This window comes from Montipora capricornis, chromosome 4 (genome assembly GCF_036669925.1).
Source record: "Montipora capricornis isolate CH-2021 chromosome 4, ASM3666992v2, whole genome shotgun sequence".
NCBI classification, from domain to species: Eukaryota; Metazoa; Cnidaria; class Anthozoa; order Scleractinia; family Acroporidae; genus Montipora; species Montipora capricornis.
Genome location: NC_090886.1, coordinates 47,770,637 through 47,789,374, shown reverse-complemented (window position 1 = coordinate 47,789,374; position 18,738 = coordinate 47,770,637). Strand labels below are relative to the sequence as shown.

At 42.2% G+C, this 18,738-nt stretch overlaps 2 protein-coding genes across 2 annotated transcripts in view; both read right to left on the bottom strand.

Moving 5' to 3' along the window:
* Window positions 1–117: 117 nt before the first annotated feature.
* On the bottom strand, window positions 118–2,649 carry LOC138044825 (BTB/POZ domain-containing protein 6-like). The gene has a single exon (XM_068891242.1). The coding sequence runs from the start codon at window positions 2,422–2,424 to the stop codon at window positions 1,111–1,113; it is 1,314 nt and encodes a 437-aa protein (XP_068747343.1). The 5' UTR covers window positions 2,425–2,649; the 3' UTR covers window positions 118–1,110.
* Window positions 2,650–4,185: 1,536 nt separating this feature from the next.
* The window catches only part of LOC138047196 (protocadherin Fat 4-like), a 20,148-nt gene continuing 5,595 nt past the window's right edge, over window positions 4,186–18,738 (bottom strand). The window contains exons 7-13 of the mRNA XM_068893938.1: window positions 18,514–18,738; window positions 16,011–16,447; window positions 13,847–15,636; window positions 11,939–12,097; window positions 10,707–11,216; window positions 9,134–9,436; window positions 4,186–8,224 (exon numbers count right to left, since the gene is read on the bottom strand). The exon at window positions 18,514–18,738 is cut by the window's right edge and continues 178 nt beyond it. Of these exons, the coding sequence (XP_068750039.1) occupies window positions 5,219–8,224; window positions 9,134–9,436; window positions 10,707–11,216; window positions 11,939–12,097; window positions 13,847–15,636; window positions 16,011–16,447; window positions 18,514–18,738 (6,430 nt within the window). The 3' untranslated portion in view covers window positions 4,186–5,218. The remainder of the gene's footprint in view (window positions 8,225–9,133; window positions 9,437–10,706; window positions 11,217–11,938; window positions 12,098–13,846; window positions 15,637–16,010; window positions 16,448–18,513) is intronic.

Genomic DNA, 18,738 nt, shown 5'->3' with positions numbered 1-18,738 from the left:
ATACGTATACCCATTTTACGCGGGGACTTCAGGGTTGCCTCCTCGGGTTTTGGCCTCAATGCGGGGGCAATAAGGATTGTATTTTATTGAAAACCAAAGACACTGAGATACCAAATATACCATTTAACGGGGTTTGTATTTAGGAATATATCCCAGATGTCAAAATCAAATATCGGAATAGACAAACAAAGACGATACGGTAGTTGGGTGAGGCTGTCACAGATGCTCTCATAACATTTTGACGTCTTCAACGAAAACTTGTTATTGAAATAGCATGGAACATTAAAACCCGGGGCTGGACAATCTGCGAGACAGCGAGTCATGCGAGCCATGCAAATTTCGCATTAGGCCCCGTCCACACGAAGACGATTGTAAACGCAAACGCTAGTAAACACAACCTTTTTTATGCGTTTAGGCCTTCCGTCCACACGAAGACGATGAAAAGGCTCACCGTAAACGCGTTTACGAGCGTCTTCGTGCGGACGGAAATAAAAATATGCGTTTACTAGCGTTTGCGTTTACAATCGTCTTCGTGTGGACGGGGCCTAAGCACCCATTTCAAATAGCGCTGACTATGATAAACTGTTATTAAGTCTAAGCATCCATTTTAAAACGGTTAGCTTTCAATAACTGTGTGATTCGCACGTTGACTCGCCATCTTGGCTCGCGTGACTCGCAGTCATGACTCACATCAGTCACATGCCTCGCATGACTCGCATAAAACCCACAAGGAAATTTTGCCGGCGTTTTTCAAAAACGCATAGCTGGAAACGCCAATAACGTAGGAAAAAATTTGCAGGGCTTGTGATAAGGGGCGTGCGTAAATTTTTTTCCAGGCCTCGGTTGTTCAAAAGGTGGATAACGCTATTCTTTATCAAGCGGATAAGCACTAGCAAAGCAAATTGAGTTATTCAGTGCATAGAGTTATCCACCCTTCGAAAAACTGGGACCAGGGCAGGAGCACTGGGCCAGGCCAAAATCAACATTTTTTCCTTTAAAAAAATTTAGAACACTTTTTTTTTTCTCAAAAAAAGAAAATCTATGAAGTTACTTGATTGATCGATCGATCGGTTGAACGGTAAACATAGTTTCACTTATTTCACTTTTCTACTAAAGAGGAGCGAGTGGATGGAAAATCAGTTCTGAAAATTGTCTATGAGTAGAATTAGGAAAATAAAAATTGACCCCCTCACAGTTCACTTTATCCTTCTTCCCGATGCGTTGCGGTAAATCGAGATCAATGGCAGAATAGATTCTGATAAAGTGTTTTGTTCCCGACTTAACAAGAACACGTTCATTGAAATAAATATCGAAGCCTGGAAGACCCTCAGTTCCACCACATGCCACAGTGTAGGTAGCTTGCGCAACACTCAGACAAGTGCAGTTGCCATCTTGCAGCTTTATAATCACTGCATATGTGTTGTTTACCTTGCGTGCGCTGGAAATGATCCTGACACCAAAGATGCAAACTGGTTGGTCAGTAATAAAACTAAAACTGCGAGTGCTCTCGTAGGGAGCGAAAAGAGGAGGTGCTTCGTTCATAGACAATCGACAGCAGCGAAATGGTTTTATCCCTTGGCGATGCCGGGAAAGCTGATCGCGACGGTCACGCTTAGCAGGCGGAGAGTCATCGTGATTATTGAATCGCGTGAGAGATTCATGCAAATCATCGGGCACAGGAACTCCACATTCCAGAGCTCGATCAAAAACGGCAAGGGCCTCTGGCAAAGACACATGAATTTGCGAAATTGCATCTTGCAGAACTTCTTTAATATTCTGGGGTTTGCGGTCCAGCATGTTAAACTTAGCATCTGCCCATGTTAACACCGCTTGAAATAATTCGTGTTCATCGATATCCAATGTTTTTCGCTTTACCAAGGCACCTAAAATTCCTTGAGAAGTCGAAAGAAAGCCTTTTGAAGCAAGACATTGTCTGGTTTGCAAATCCACTATATTCCAACATCGCTGTTGCACTTTCTCTGTGTCCCGGAAGTGCTCGCACTGTGTCAACAAGTCGAAAACATTTTCAGCATCGATATCGTTTATTAGGAAGTTAGCACATATATCCAGCAAGCCAGTCACCATGTACTTTTCAGCTAAATACATTACTCGAAGAACACAACAAGCCGTTAACTTGCTTTCGTCTGAGTACAAAAACCTTAGAAGTTCCAGCAAACTTTCCGAGTCCGCATCCACAACTTCCACTGAATCGCTTTTCTCTGCCAGATCCCCGTAAAACATTCTAAAGAAAACAGGGCTTCCAATCGACAATACATACTTGTGAGCAGGAATCGATACCACATTCCCAGTTCCATTTTCTTTCACGATAAAATTTACATCGCTCATCAGGGAATTGTTGTACATTCGTTTGTTTCTTTCGGTCAAATTGGAGGGTAGCGTGTTCGAATCGAACAAATCATGCATTTCGGATAGTTAGCTCTAACCACCACACAAAATGTAACTTCAGAGCGTTTGATGCTGCGAAGAGATGCAATTGCAATTCCTTAAACCGGGTAGTTGGTCGTAAAATGAAGTTAAACTCAATTTCTAAAAATCTGTGTTGCAACCCTCGAACTGTCTACTTGTTTATTCACGTGTCACGCAAACGCAGCTGTTTCAATCACGTCATGCCCTCAATAAGAAATGCAAATTCCACTTTGGTTGATTGATTGCTGAATAAATAATAAAACCGTTTCGTCAAAATTCCTTCGAAGAACTGTACTTTCAGTTTAATGAAAGAAATTTGTCGCACGAACGATAATCTACTACGAAAACCACCGATATGTGGAATGGGCCCGAATTATTGAGTCAGGTGTCACAGTGATATGTGTATCCCCGCACACCAGGAGGGGATACACAAAACACTGAGGCTGCCAGAAAACAGACAAAATGGCGGACGATTTGCATTCAGTGGAGTTTCAAACTCTGTTATCTGAACATCTTTATTATTCTAAAAGGTCGTAGAGGGAATACACACATCACAATAATTTTATAGCTCAATGATGTCTGTATCCCGATGCACACGGTCGTTAAATTCGCTATTTCCCAAGAAATACCATAACCCAAACCACTGAGCTACTGGAAAATCTGTGTTGAGCAAGGGTGAAAAGTGGGTAATGACTAGAATTGCGTAACGCAATCACATAGTCAAATTTCATCAAACAGCCGTGACTCATAAGTGCATCACGTAGTCACATCACCTCGGCTATAACACATTTCATCCTTTACTCACCAGAGTCTTCAGTAGCTCAGTGGTTAGAGCATCCGACTAGATCACGTCAAGCTGTACCGGAATTATGAAGGTATATCTATGACAAAAATTCAATCATCGTCGGCTATTAAAATCTTGTTCCTCTTGATGAATGCTGAGCTGTGCTTAAAAGCTTTTTCATAATCACATTTTCTGCGGGCTTTTCTCCGAAGTCCAAAAACGAAGTCGAATCGTATACTTAGTTCTTCGAACAAAGTAAAAAGACTTACTTAGGTCTCCCATAGAATATCATTCCTGAAGAGTAATTAGGCCTAAGCTATTGTAGATTAATCTGGCGCAAGCTTTGATTTTAAAATGTTTAGCTTTGTCGTGAAGTTTGGTAACCGACCTTTTGCAGTGTTAAATATTGTTTGTTGCCGCCGAGTGATAATACAGCATTATCAAAGGGTGTTCAAATTCGCAGTTTTCCTTTTCCCCAAAACCCCTGGGAAGGCCTAAAAAATTAACGTCTGGGGGATAAAAAGCTTATCTTGATATTGCTACGTATATGTGAGAAATTAACCGTGACGTTGTGGCCCGGGTGGTTCAAAGCGCTAACCAGCGTTAAATACCACAGGAACCAATTGGTTTTGATCTTCACCAACGCTTAGCGCGAACCAGGGTTCCAGCAACCGACCCATGGAGACCAAAGCTTGACTGTTGAATATGTAACAAGTAAAATGGAGCACGTTGTGTTCAAACATCAGCCGTGTAGATACCGGCCTACAAAAGGACAGAGCAGGGTGGGAAGACACAATAGCTAAAGCAAAGATAACACGATGTTTCATAGAAATTGATCTTAAGCTGGAGGAGAACCGGACTCTTCCTTGGGGTAAGAAATCGGCGAACGAATCCACTCATCGCAGGTTGACGGTTCAGAGACTAATTTACTTCAACGTTTTTATCCTACGAGCAAGGTCAAAACGAACTACAAATGCAACTAAGGTGTGGTTTATTATCGTCCATACCTTACTCCACAAAATCTTAACTATACCTCTAGACGCTTGACGTCTTTTAAGAAAATGATATCCGTATGAAAGACTATTTATCGTATTTTACAAGTTTTAGCAAAAAGTTATGGAAGGGACATTAAGTTCTCCAAAACTTCAAGTAAAAGGAAAGTCGTTCCAATATTTACATATTTACACCACTAAAAAAATATACTTCTCCTAAAAACTATTTCGTACATAATTTCTCTACAATCTACTCTACAGACAGCTGTGAGACTGAGTGCTATCAGGCACAGTTCAAGCCGTAGACTTGCCATAAGTCTACCTCACGAGAATCCCAGGAGAAAATGTTTTGGCGAGCGAAAGGTGACTTTTAGGACGCGGAGCCGGTGAGCGAGCGACCAAGACGCGGTAACGTGCCACTTTGATTGACCTCGAAATGGAGTGCGCGTCTATTGTTGGTTTGATCAACATATTTTTTTCCTGGATCCGCTCATGAATATAGCATATACTTCAAATCACGCAACTCACTACCTGTATACTAGACCTACAATAAACGCTTGTCCGAGTTAAACAAAACAACTCCTGACCAAATGAGACTTCTTAATATTGCCGACAAATATCTGTTGCTTGAATGGGCATTCCCGAGTTGCTGTTTGTCTCGGTTTCGAAGTGAGTCTTGGTGCTCAACTATTATAAGTAAAATGAGTTTGATTGGCATAAGAATACGCGACTCATTTTAATTTGAATGGTTGTGCCCAGAACTCGCTTCGAAACTGAGGCATGCAGAAACTCGGAATGGGCTATTGCCTTTCTGTGTTCTCTATTCCCCTTTTGGTCCTCGAACTGGGGAGAGAAGGGACAAAACGAGAGAGAGAGCATGGGGTTGAGCATGGACACACACAGCTCTCTGAATCTGCGTCCGCAGTTTCGAAACAGCTGGGACCATTTGCCCATTTCAACAGTGCAACACATCGTCATGTACATTATCTGGTTGGTTCTTTCAAGACATGAATGGTCAAGTGAAAGCTTTAAAAAACTTGAGCTGATCATTTCGTTGCCAAAGCCGAGAGCTTCCATTTGGTGTAGTTTTTTCTTCTTCAGAGTCATCTACAAATAGCGGATTGTGCACCACGCCTGCGTGTTTCTGTAACACCTCATCTGCTGATTCATACACCGGGTTATCTCGGGCAATAGCGACAGCGTTATCCGAGATTTTAATTTCCGTGACCGCTGCAACCATATCGAAGCTTTCAGGGTCGGATTTACTGCGTTGAGAATTCAATGTTTCAGTCAGTACTGGTTCGGCGATAAAAGAGGGGTTTTCAAAATTGTACTCATTCTTAGCCATCATTTCTCTGAAAGGCAGGCTCACCTCAGTTTTCATTCGTCGAGCATGATATTCAACACGCGCGTTCTTCGACCGATATTTTCTCCTTCTTCGTCTCCTCCACAAAAGCAGTATAAAAATGATCACTAACAACAACAATACTAGGCATCCAACAAGAGAGTAGAGGCCCACCGAACTCAGTCCTGAATGCAACTCGTTCCCGCTGCTATCGCTGTCTGTGGGTACGTCACACGTCTTCCCTCTGTGAGAAAGAGGACATAAACACGCGAAGTCTTTACCTTTTAATGGATAACAGCTACCTCCCTGTAGGCAAGGATTAGGGTAACAATTTCTCCAGTCCCACTCACAATTCTCTCCAGTCAACGGATATTGACATGGCGTACAGTTCCGTCCGCCGTAGCCTGGTGCGCAGCCGGAGCAATTTCCACCCCAGGGTGGTTCGCAGCGACAAGTGTACTTCGTTGGATCTGCTGCGAATGAAATGCAAGTGCCGTTACGAGGACATATTGATGGGATTTGCCGACAAACAGTGTCATCTGTATCACAATTCACCCCAATGTAAGGATCTTTACAAAGGCATATGTAGCCGTTGACTTTGTCTACGCATGTACCTCCGTTGACACAACTGCCCTGCTCACAGTCGTTGACGTTCGTCTCACAAAGTCTACCGCTGAAGCCTGGTTTACAACGACAAATAAACCCGTTTATGATGTCTTCGCACCTCTCTGTGCCAGTCAAGTTACAAGGATTAGGACGGCACTCGTTTATTTCCACGTCACAATCAGGAGGGGACCACCCTGGCTTGCAATTGCATGTATAATTTTCCCAACCGCCGAAGCCATCCAAGCATTCGCCAACAGTGTTGTCGCGGAAGCACGGGTTCGGATTGCAGTAGTCTACGTCATCACAGCGAATTCCATCGCCAGTAAATCCAAGTTTACAAGTGCAAGATGCTCGGCCAGGCCCCGCGCGGCTACAAATGGCATATGCACTACAATAACTTTGGTTCATTGAACACACGTCAATTTCGGTAACCAGGACGGTCAAAACATTAACTGTACTCAGGCCTCCATGGTCAGTGGCCTTCACTTTCAGAATGTAACGATCGCGTAACCAGGAGTTAAGCTGGCTTCCAACCACAAGACTTTGCTCCTTGACTTCAAAGTCCGCGATAAGATCGTTCTGTTCTCCCTGCATTGTTATGTAAAACACTGTATCATTGACGTCTTGATCTTCCACAACGAACCTCCCGATTACGTAGCCGATTGGAGCGGTTTCTGCAACAGTCACGGTCGTCTTTCCGTCTAGCGTAATTCGGGTTGGTGCCTCATTTACATCAGTGATTACAATATCAAAATTTTTCACGAATTCTAAGTCAGTAAGTACTTCTCGAGTTGTCAGTTGCACCGTAATGAGGGGCGTGGTCTCGTAATCTAACGGAATCCGTGAGACAACAATACTCTGTCCAATCAGGCGAAAGGGTACACCGCGTGTTGTTATTTCAAAAGAGTAACCCGAAAGCGGTGAGTCAACATCTACGACTGTGAAGTTACCCACCACAGCTCCGTAACTTGCGTCCTCACGGATCGTCAGCGCGGAGAACAGCACATTCGTTGGAGCTTCGGGCACGTCTAAAACGAAGACAATGACACAGGCATATGTAGACATCTTCGGAATCCCATCGTCAGTGCATTTCACATAAAGTGTGTAATTCGCTTGACTCTCGTAGTCGAGTCTCTTGCGGACTAGGATAGAGTTTGTACCTGGTTGAACAAAAAACGTCGAAGGTATCATGTTTACATCACTTGAACGTTTTCTTCTGGAACTCGAAGGTGCGTGCGCCTTTACAGTAACAAGAAGTTCTGCTTCAGCTTGGCTCACGAACTTACACGTATGTGTCTGGGGACGTAAGGGATTGTTAACGTTGTCCTCATCAGTGACATGCACGTATGCAACGATTGTAATTCCAACATCAGCAGTCTCGTTAACAGTTGCCACCGCCTTCGTGACGAGCTTTACATCTGAGATATTTTTGGGAGGGTTTGGGTTCAAGATTGTGTCGCCATGTGAATCCGAGAAAATGACGTTGGAAGGTGGATCGTTTGCGTCTAAAACTTGAATAACAAAGTCCTTCCTGCAGGAGAGTCCTCCGCTATCACTGCACAGCAAAGTTACGTTATGGGAGGAGTGCTTTTCGTAATTGATCGCCAATCCCTTACCAGTTAAGAACAATTCAATTTGAGACATGTTTATCATGACTCCAAACCGTCCGCCAGCGTCATCAAGAAGCTGACAACGAAACCACTGAGCAGAATTTTCGATATCGGGATCGAGCACCGTTACCACACCCACAACTGCACCAATAGGAGAATTCTCTCTGACACTAGAAGACGAAAGATGAATATCATAAGGCGGCTCATTAACGTCAACAATTGGTATTGATAAAGTCACAGTCTTGGATAGCTGCGAATGCGCTCCATTGTCTGTAGTGGTCACGGTAATGTTCACGTGACGGTGCACTTCGAAGTCTAGCGCAGAATTGTCCGCAACGTAAAGCTTATCCCGGTCCATGAGGGAAACAGCTCCGCTTGGGGTCTGGGCTTCAATGACGTAAGAGTGCACCTGACCACTGTCCTCATCTAGTGACGTCATCTCTCCAACGAGCAAGCCAACCTGGAGAGAAGTATGAAAATAACGAGTACTGAGCAAAAAAATTCTGCAAGCAACAAATTGAATACGACAACTTGTATTTAACATAGCGCGAAAGTCAATCAGATGATGCAAGGTTTATTCATTTGGGTAACATAATTTTAAACTTTCTGAAGGTTTTATTGTAATGATCTTTGTCGGAGAAAACTGACATCAACTTTAACACCGTAAATTTAAATTGACAAAAACGAAGCAATTTTTGTAGGAGCGTACGAGCAGACGAGACTTGACACCAGCGGTTCAAGATTTCGCAGCAAGTTTTTTCATCAAATATCATGATGCTGCTTGAGACGGATTATTTCAAGAGCTTCAGCCGGAATTGTGGGTTGTTCTCCATCTCCTACATAAACCACTAACAACCCAAAATCCCTCAATTTGCTCTCACGAAGAGCCAACGCTCGAAACGTCGGCTCAGAAATCTTTCTCATGCATGGTGGGTATTTTACCTTTATTATCTCGCTTGGTAAAACCCAGTTTTCGTAAGATCTTACTTGCCTTGTGCTCATTCATCATCTACCTTTGTTCAAATGTGGGATCGCGTCTTTGGGTAGCGACGTTAGCCTTGGGAAAACTGTAAATCGTGCGAACGAGCGTTGACACGCTCTCTGTGTGTCCCCGCTAGCTCGCCGCTTACTGAATCCCGCAATCTGAATCACTTTGCGATGCCCGAAATCAAGCTCGAAAGAAAGCTCGTGATAAACAAGTTGAACTTGCAGTTGACAAGCTCCTGTTGGGTTTAACAGCTCTGTTGGAAGAGCAGAGCAGGGCAATCGCACGGTCATGGCGGGATATTACCCAGCTTCCTTTGCACTACTTAAGTTGCCAGACAAAGTGCGACGATCTTTCCAACTTTCATTTCAAATCTCAGCTAACCTGTGAATTTTCAGCAACTGCTGTTCCTTGTGGTAATATTATCCCCGAGGGCTCATCATTCACATCTAGCACATTGACCACAACATATTGACTCAAGGTGTCATTTCCGCTATCGGTCACGCTAATGTTCACGTGATACATATGTTGAATTTCATAATTAAACCTCGTAAGAGTTTTCAATTGATCGCCTTCAATGGCAAATAACGAGCGCGGTTCCACGCGGTAGGAATAACTTTGCCCTTCGTCTTCGTCAAGAGTTTCCAGCACGGCAACCACGGCCCCAGGATTCAAATTCTCTGGAATCTTAAGAGAAAACACATAATATCGTAATCTCAGGGTGTGTTGCTTTCGGCGAGACCAAAACGGGATTTTTGATTTGCCAGATTTCGCAACCGAAAGAAACGCGAAATATCTATAACCGTGACAATCCTTCGTGAATGTGCTCAATATCGCGGCCTCTAAAGAAATTACGTGTTTTGTACTCTCTGAAGAATTGTGTGATGATACCATTGAGGATTTTCTAACAATGACGACAGAGGCCTAGCGAAAAATGCTGGAGGAGTCGAAAAGGGGAAGAACTCAGTATACTCAAATGGAAATACCGATGGTTTCAACCGCATCATTTCGGATCCAGCGCAGATCGCGGATCCGTAAATAGGGATTTGAATTCTTTGGATTTCAAATCCAACGAATCCTTTTTGAAAAAGGATTCACCGGATCAAAAATTCGGATTTAGATTCGCCGAAAGGAACACACCCTTGATTAACTAAATGTGACACCCTTTTCCAGGGGAGGAGTTACACCCTAAAAATCAAAAATTATGGGGAAGATATCTGTTTACAAACATTGCTTTTGTTATTCAAATGCGCTAACCATAGGAACAAAAGATCCTGTTTTTCAACAGCCAATGAGGCTTTGGTTGGCGTACTTCCCTATAGAGGGCTGATGGGTAATCTGAACAACACAACAGGTTTAATGCCGACACACAAACCTAGTAGTCGCGCCCCCTAATCCCTTTCAATGACAGAATTACCACTACGTTCAATTAGACTGTCCAAGAGAGAATAAACGTTATAGAAAGGGCGACGCAAACTTAAGTCTTGCCGGTGGGATATGCGAATTTAGATGAAACAGAAACGAAATTTACAGAGACATTCGCACAGGAAGTAAGCACGCTCCATCACAAGAAATGAAACAAAACTTTCCGCTTGACTCGCTCCTCTACAAAATTATGCTGTCGCCCTTTGATGGGTTCATATAATGTTATACATTTGCCTAAATTAAGAAAACTGACTTCAGTTTCTGAAAAAACTATTGACATTAGTAATCCTAGCCCCATTTCCAACTCTTCTTCACAGCCTCTTTTTCTCTAGGTCACTCATTGACTTCCTTTTTGCGGAAATCGAACGAACTCGCTGCTAGATGTCTTCATAGCTCAGTGGTAGAACATTCCACATGGGTTTAAGTCCCGTTCAATTCTGGATTTTTCCAGTTTTTTTTAGAGCCGCTTGAGTCGTTTAATCAACAGTAACTGTGATGCTTTTTCACTCACAAAATCTTCGATGTCCCATACCTCAAATTTCCCAGTTGAAGACTCTATTCGGACTGGCGGTTCATTGACATCCGTCAGTCTCACAGTAAACTGCTGTTGAGTCGCTTCTCCGTCCTGATCTTGACATTCAACATCAACCAAATAATCCGGACCATCCGGGGATTCATAATCCAACATCCGGGAATCCGATACGACAAGGGTTAGACCGCTGACTTTGAATCTTCCACCAGCGTCATTTCGTAAGCCACAAGTTATGTTTTGATGGAAGAACGCTTCATCTGGGTCTGCAACAGTTATATTCCCGACAACAGTCCCACGGGGAGTATTTTCAGGAATCACGAGGTTGCTCAACGATATGGATGAAGGAGCCTCGTTCACATTCGTGACGTAGATGGTAAAGGTTTGATTGACAGCCATGGAATTGTTTACATCCTTTACTTGCACTGCTATGAGATGGCTCTGAGCCGCTTCGTAGTCCAGTGACCGTCGAGTCAAGAGCTTCCATGTGTAATGGATTATTGTTGGACGTAGCTGAAAGTAAAAAAAAAAACCCACTTTTTAAAGGGCTCTCTCCAGCGAAACATTCTTGAGGATAGAGATTTGCAATGATTCTTCAAAACTTAGAACGTTCTTCATTTGAGGAAAGTCAAACAAGAACCTAACAGTTGAATGGAAAAATGATATGTAGAGCGAGCGAATGGACCTCTTCGGTTTGTACGTTTTGTTTTCCCATTTCAGACCACGTGATGCTCCCAAGGGAATTTTCCTTTTGTTTTTTCATAAGTTATGCATACATATTCACGTGCATAAGACGGCATTTGAAAGAAACTGTTCCCTAGAGTAACATCACGTGGCCTGAAATGGGAAAACAAAACGTACAAGCAAAAGAGGTCCATTACCTGTCAACCAGAGTGACCTTGATAATAAGTGGTTAGTAGGGTATCGCATCCTTGTGAAGGAAATCGACTTTCTCAGCTGAGCCAAGACAAGGGTCTTTTAAAAGCTGAGCAAAAATTTCCTCCGTTAATAAACATCAGTAAATGGTTAGACTCCCTCTTATTTTTGGATGAGGATTGCATACCAATGTTTCGCAAAAACGAAGAGCGCGTTTAACATATTCATAAAAGAAAAATGAATCATAGATGCTGTATCAAGCCCACAAGCCCATGCCTCCTGAGAGAATGTTAAGTTCGAGTTGTGCGAGCGGCGGAGCTGAAAACTAGTCTAAGATGGAATTCTGTGCTATCTTTTACCTCAAAAGCAGAGTCAGGATCATAGAGAAGCTGAATCGACAGGTGGCTAAGCTGAGGGTCCTTTAAAGTTACCACACCCACCAAAGCACCAGTGAGGCCTTCACTCACGTGATTATGATGAAGAACCAAGTGTTGCGGTGGTTCGTAAACGTCAATAACCTAAAAAATAAAATGGCGGAAGACAACTTTCACCACGAGGATATAGCAACGATAATCATACAAACACCACTATCAAACGAAAGACCATAAACCTTATTCCAAAATGGCCGCCATTTTAGTATTCTTTTGATTGATTGCAAGTTGGTTTTTTTGGCCTCGTTCAAGCTTAAATACTTTTTGGAATTTTACGTTTGAAAGCGAGGCCAAAAGGGACAGTTTGCAAGGAAACAAAAGAATACTAAAATGACAGCCATTTTGGAATAAAGTGTATTGAAAGTTCCATGCGAAAGAAACATAATCTTCTGGCAGAAACAGACCACCAAACGGACATGCCTCGTTGAAATAGAACAAACTCTTTGAAAAGCAACTACACAACAATAATAATAAATAATATATAAATTTATATAGCGCTTAAACTATAGAACATTCTAAAGCGCTTTACAATGAAAAAAAAAAAGACAAATAAATAATAAATACTATTTACAAAATATACTGATTCATAAGATGTGGATATAAAAACATAAAAAAATATATGTAAATATAGATACAAAATTATAAATATATAAAATAAATCTAAATGCATAAAAGAAAAGAAAAGATATATACAAACTGATCAAAAAAAAGTTCAAGACAATTATGCAATTAGGAGTCAATAGTAAGCCTTTTTAAAAAGATAGGTCCTAAGATTTTTTTCAAAAGTCTCCAAATTTGCTGATAGTCTAATGTCAAGTGGTAAATCGTTCCATATTCTTAGTCCGGCTACGGTAAAAGAACGGTCACCTGGTTTTGATTTAGATCTTGGTATGAACAGTAGTTCTTTATCATCAGATCTAAGTTGATATCTCCGTGTTGGCTGAATCTGAGGTAAATTAGTCAGGTACACAGGAGACAAGCCATTTACTGCTTTAAACACTAATAGAGCATTTTGAACTCAATTCTCTGCTTCACTGGAAGCCAGTGACTGGAACATGTCGCGGTAAAAGATCGATGCGTATTGTTCCACTATGTCCTTATTTAATAATAAATCTATTCATTTTCTGTTTTCTTCTCATGGTGGCCATGTTAGTCTCGCAACGTAACCCTCTGGGAATTAAGCTTCATTCTAATGCAAGCGTTTTTTTTTTGTATCGATTTTAGAATAGAGCGGTTTTCAATAGGTCATTTCCGAGTTCATGCCTGCCTCCTCTTCAACGCGAGTCTAAGTACGAAGTTTTTGTGATGGTAATTAGTTCTACTTTACATATGAATGAAAACTAATTTTCATTATTATTTTTTTATTTTATTTTATGAGCTTCGCCAAATAAACAAACAAAACAATTACGTATACAGAAGAACATTGGTAGGGAAACCGCAACAGCTGTGGCCAATTACAGCTACTTCTGATTGGTTGACAAAATGACGCGAGAACTTTTAACCAATCACTGAGTGGAGTAATGCAAATCCATTGCAATTCGCTTATTACTTTCGAAACTCAATTGAAAACCGCTCTAAATTAGCGCGAGATTTTTCAACCAATCACTATGCGTAGAAAATCGCAAATCGCGCAATTACTTTAGACAGTCATTTGAAAACTGCTCTATATGAAATTCCCAATACTTGAACTGCGGAATGAACAGGAAATGAAAGGTAGAAAGATCATCGCGGGTTAGATGAGCAACTTATTGAGTAAAAACAAGCCATGGTTGGTCAGAATAGAGTTGTTTGCAACAGGGTAACCCTTATTCAAATCACGCGGCCCAGATTCCTTACCCGAATAGAAAACGCTTGAAAATTCGTTGCCCCTCCACTGCCGTAAACACGGATAACAATTCTATACTGGTTCTCCTCTTCGAAGTCTAACGACCGCTTAGTAACCAGGTCTCTCGTATTCACAACACTTCCGCTGACCAAAGCGAAAGTTCCGTTGGCGTCATCATCCAGCTGCAACACCAACGAGTCATTTGTGTTGGAGGCCCCTGCGGTGACACGCCCAACGACACTGCCTGCAGGCTCATTTTCTTTTACTTGTGTCGAATTCAATGAAATGTTAACTTGCCACGATAAAAGATTGTTTTGCACTTCGACATAAAGCACTGTGGGGACACTGACATGATGACCGTCGGAACAGAACACATAGATCTGGTGGCGGGATGACGTGGCGTTCGTAAGCGGTCTTTTAACAAAGAGCTGAAGAATGCCAACCCTAAACAAGCTATCAGGATTCATAAGGTAACAGATATGAGAATCGTGTTCGTCTTCATCAACGACAATGAATGTCCCAACAAGACTATCAACAGACGCGTTAGAGCTCACGACCTGCTGTGACAAGAGAACTTTAGTAGGGGCATCGTTGACGTCTTGAACACTGACGTCAAAGCTCTGCTCGATGTTAAGCCCTCCTTTGTCTACGCATCTAATCTCGACTCTTATCAAACGCGAGCTGTCTAACGCTTCATAGTTTATTTTCCCGTTGACGAGTAAAGCACCGCCTTCAAGCCTAAAAACGCCATCGCTCACAACATCACATTCCCCAGAATCGCCCCTATCGGGATCCTCCATTGTGACGTCAGCTACTTCGTACCCAATCGCTTCATTTTCTTCTACGCACAACCCTAATGACGAAGACGAAACACAAGCCTTTTTGGGACGGACAATTACGTGAGTGGGTGGTTCATTCTTGTCGATAACGGTGATGTTGAAACTTTGCTCAAACGATAACCCGGCGCTATCAGCGGTTCTCAGACGAATAAGGAGTGGATTTCGCATTGTTTCGTAGTCAACATTTTTGGAAACTCTCAGAGTGTTACCGTAAATTGAAAATGTGTCGTTTGGGTTAATCACCAGCGCAAACGTGTGATTATCGCCGAGATCTGGATCGCGCGCAATCAAGGAACCGATCGTGGTATTCAACGACGCATGCTCGAGGAAAGAATCCGCAGACAAGATAATACCCTTGGGATTTTCATTGACATCAAGAAGACGAATTTCGATCAAAGACGTCACGCTGCTTCCCAGGGGATCTGTTGAGCGCATGCGCAGTCTCCATATACTATGAGATTCGTAATCCAATCTCTCGGCCCAGGATACCAATAGTAAAGACTGGTTGATGGAGAAGACGTCGCTGCCGCCCACTATTGAATACACATGAGATTGATCAAGGTCTTCATCCACTGTCGTGAAGTTGCCAACCACGGAGCCATTGCGAGTTCCGGCAGAACTTACTTCTGTAAACTCTCCTATTTGGCCCCCATGAAAGAGGATCCCGGAAGGAGGATCGTTGGAGTTCATAACTGTAACGTTCAGCACCGATACACTGGCTTGTCTGGGGGAGCCATTGTCTTTGGCTTCCACTGTTATACTATATGTAGATTTTTCCTCGTAGTTGAGTCCCGAATGAAGCTGCAACTCTTGACCAACGATCCTAAATTTATCGCCACCATTAGCAAGCAGAGAATAAGTGATTTCTTGGCCAGAGTCAACATCTGAAGAGTTTAAAAAACCAATGACAGATCCAATCGAGGCGTTTTCATATATCTTTGACGAAGATAAGGCTGGAGGACCTGGAAAAAGACCAGTTGTGAAAATCATTAATTAAAGACCTTACAAGATACAGAGGTAGCGCGTGCACTTTCTGAAATGAACTTCATAACAGCATTCCTCAGCCAAAAGGTGTGCCTTAGTCTCGCTAAAGGTTACATGTATTTCCGAATTGAACTGACAGAGGACGAGAGTTGGAAAGAATTTCGATCCTCAGTCCTGTTTGGTCGGCGATATTTTCCGCAATTGTTGATGATTTTTAAAGGGATAGGTTTCGTACTCGTGGGGCCGTGACACCTAAAGAAACCTAACTGGACGAGGACGATCAGTAAAAGTTCGTCTACGGTAATACGGAAGGCAAATACCTGCAAATAAGGGGAAAAAATGTCCAACTTACTCGGTGCTTCATTAACATCTGTGACTCGTACGGTGAGGTTTTGAGTGACGGACATCGGTGGAAAACCATTATCAGTTGACATAAGTGTCACTGTATACACCGATTGTCTTTCGTAATCCAAGTCACCGACAACAATCAACATTCCAGCGCCATCGTCTACGTCAAACACGTGAGATGCATTAATCAAAGAGTACGTAAAGGACTGATCTTCATCAGGGTCTACTGTGGTGAGTCGACCCACCTCAGTATTGTGAGGTGAGTTTTCGGAAACCGAAGACGAAGACAGCAAGATTCCGAGAGGGGGACTGTTGGAGCCTGGGACCCGAGCAGCACATTGTGCAGTGATGACAGTCCAGTGACCCGATGCCTGACACGTGATCCTGCTTGTACCAATGAGAAATCCACTGGTGCATACAAGCGAACAAGCCTTGCCATACCTAGAAAAAATAACGAGTTGATAAAGATAAATCAACCACCGTCAAAAAGATTTATGAGCCCACGTTTCAAGCGTTAGCCCTTCGTCAGAGCGAATTGTTTAAAAAACTAACCCCATCCCTTGCCAAACCAAAAAAAAGAGTCTTTAGGAAGTTGGTGACTCCCTTTATTCGCTAACATTCGATCAGGCGTTCTTCAGTCTTTACAGAGGACGCGAAAAGTACTTTTTGCGCTCTGTCTAAAGAAAGGGACGCCTGATCGCTGGTTATTTATTCACTATGTGCTCATATGAGTCAAGTCTAACTCAACCCTCCGTGTTAAAGCACTTTTTTTTCTAAACCATTTTAATTTACTTGAACAACATTCCTTTCCCCGACCACTCAACAGTTGGCGCGCTTTCAAAAGAATAAATAATATCTTCTGAAATATGGCGACCTCTCTGAAAAAAGCGTACAAGTTTCTCCGAAATCAGTGCATCCCCTGTAACGATATAATTCACGATCACTGGGAAAGGGACACTCCAACACGGCACAAACATGAGAAAAACTAGGTTTTCTTCTCTACATTTAATTTGCAAATCTGTATTCTGTAAGAAAATAGTTTTTATCTTTGTATGGCGCGTCATCTGTTTTTAAAAGACGATCTCAGAAGTGTCCTCACATTTTCTACAAACATACAGTCGAAGCCTTTTACAACACTCAGGAAGCAGCCATTGTACCACGAAACTTAACTCCATCTTTCCTCCCCTCTCTTATGATTAACAAATTTGGAAAAAAGTGCGCATGCACTACCGGATGTCCGAGATTTACGAACATCCGGTATTGGCTGCAACTTAAGTCCTCCATTTCGCCGACCATGTGACCAAAAGAAACGGAGGGCTCTGGGGACGGGAATGAGTGTCCCCCCCACCTCAAATTAGTGCCACAGCACTAAATACAGTCGACACTAAAATAAAGTTCAATAGTATTATTTTAATTATGTGAAGGATGCTTCAATGCATATTTTCATGGCTAGCCTGACATACATGTACGTATGTTTTGTCCCTGCAGAGGGACTCACCACAGACCTTTTGGTACAGCCAACTTGTCAAACATCTCATTTGAAATCCCACTAGCATTCAAATGATGGTGGCATCTGGCCTTATATCTCATAAGGATTCCCAATTAATTGTATTTTTTTGGCATGTTATGCAATTGGGAATCCTTATGAGTTGGCTGTAAGAAAAGGTCTGTGATGAGTCCCTCAGCAGGGACGAAACATACATATGTTAAGCTAGCCATGGAAATATTATTATTATTATTATTATTATTATTATTATTATGCAGTATGTAGTACGTAAGTATGCTTACAAATATAAGTAGGAAAAGGCACTATTGTGTAACAATCCCTACTGTTAAACCTATTTACAAACCAATTGGTGATAACTAACGAACCAACATTTGAGAAAGGAACAAGAGTTTATATTCCTTAATAACTCGTCGAAACCTTGAATGACCTTGCTATGTTTAGGGCGTACGATAAAACTGCCTTCTGCATATTAAACAAAACCTGGTTCCCTCTATCCAAACCTAAGAACTTCCTAACTTTCTCTGCCGCCTCGACAGAGTAGCCTCCTAGTACATCAACTATCACATTAAGCCTGTGTGATAGTGTGGCCGGGGAACTGTTGGCGCATCTCCCATCTCAACGGCGCATACTTGTCAGTTTTCTCCTGTTCCTTCTGTTCTCTGTTGGAAACCCAAGGGCAGCTCATCTCAATAAGGATCACCTTCTTCTCCTTTCTGTCCACAATTTTCGCATCAATATTATTATTATTATCATTAATATTATTATTACTATTATTATTATTATTATTATTATTACTATTATTATTATTATTATTATTATTATTATTCCAAAACCTTCTATTGTTTTGGTTCTAGTAGCAGCTCCTATTGTTTTAGGTCGGGTGTAGGTCATTGGTTCTGCTCCTTCAATCCCTTGTTTTTCCAAGCCATTAAATTGGGGACTTCAGCAGTTTGTACAAGAATAATAACTTGTTCTTATTAGTGCTGTCTGACCATCGTACCTGTACTGATCTGAAGCGCCATCACACTTCACCAGGATTCCCTCAATTCCTTCTGGTTCCCCACAATAAACCAACTCACATGTGCGTCCATCATTTGTTAAGCTATACCCAGCATCACAGCTACACACATAAGAGCCATGAGTGTTCACACAATGATGTTGGCATGAATGATTGGAATGGCTACACTCATCAAAATCGGAACAAGTTAACTGATCACTGTTTAAA

What these genes read in the sequence shown, in the direction of transcription:
- LOC138044825 (XM_068891242.1), bottom strand. Translation starts at nt 2,424, where the DNA reads ATGCATGATTTGTTCGATTCGAACACGCTACCCTCCAATTTGACCGAA.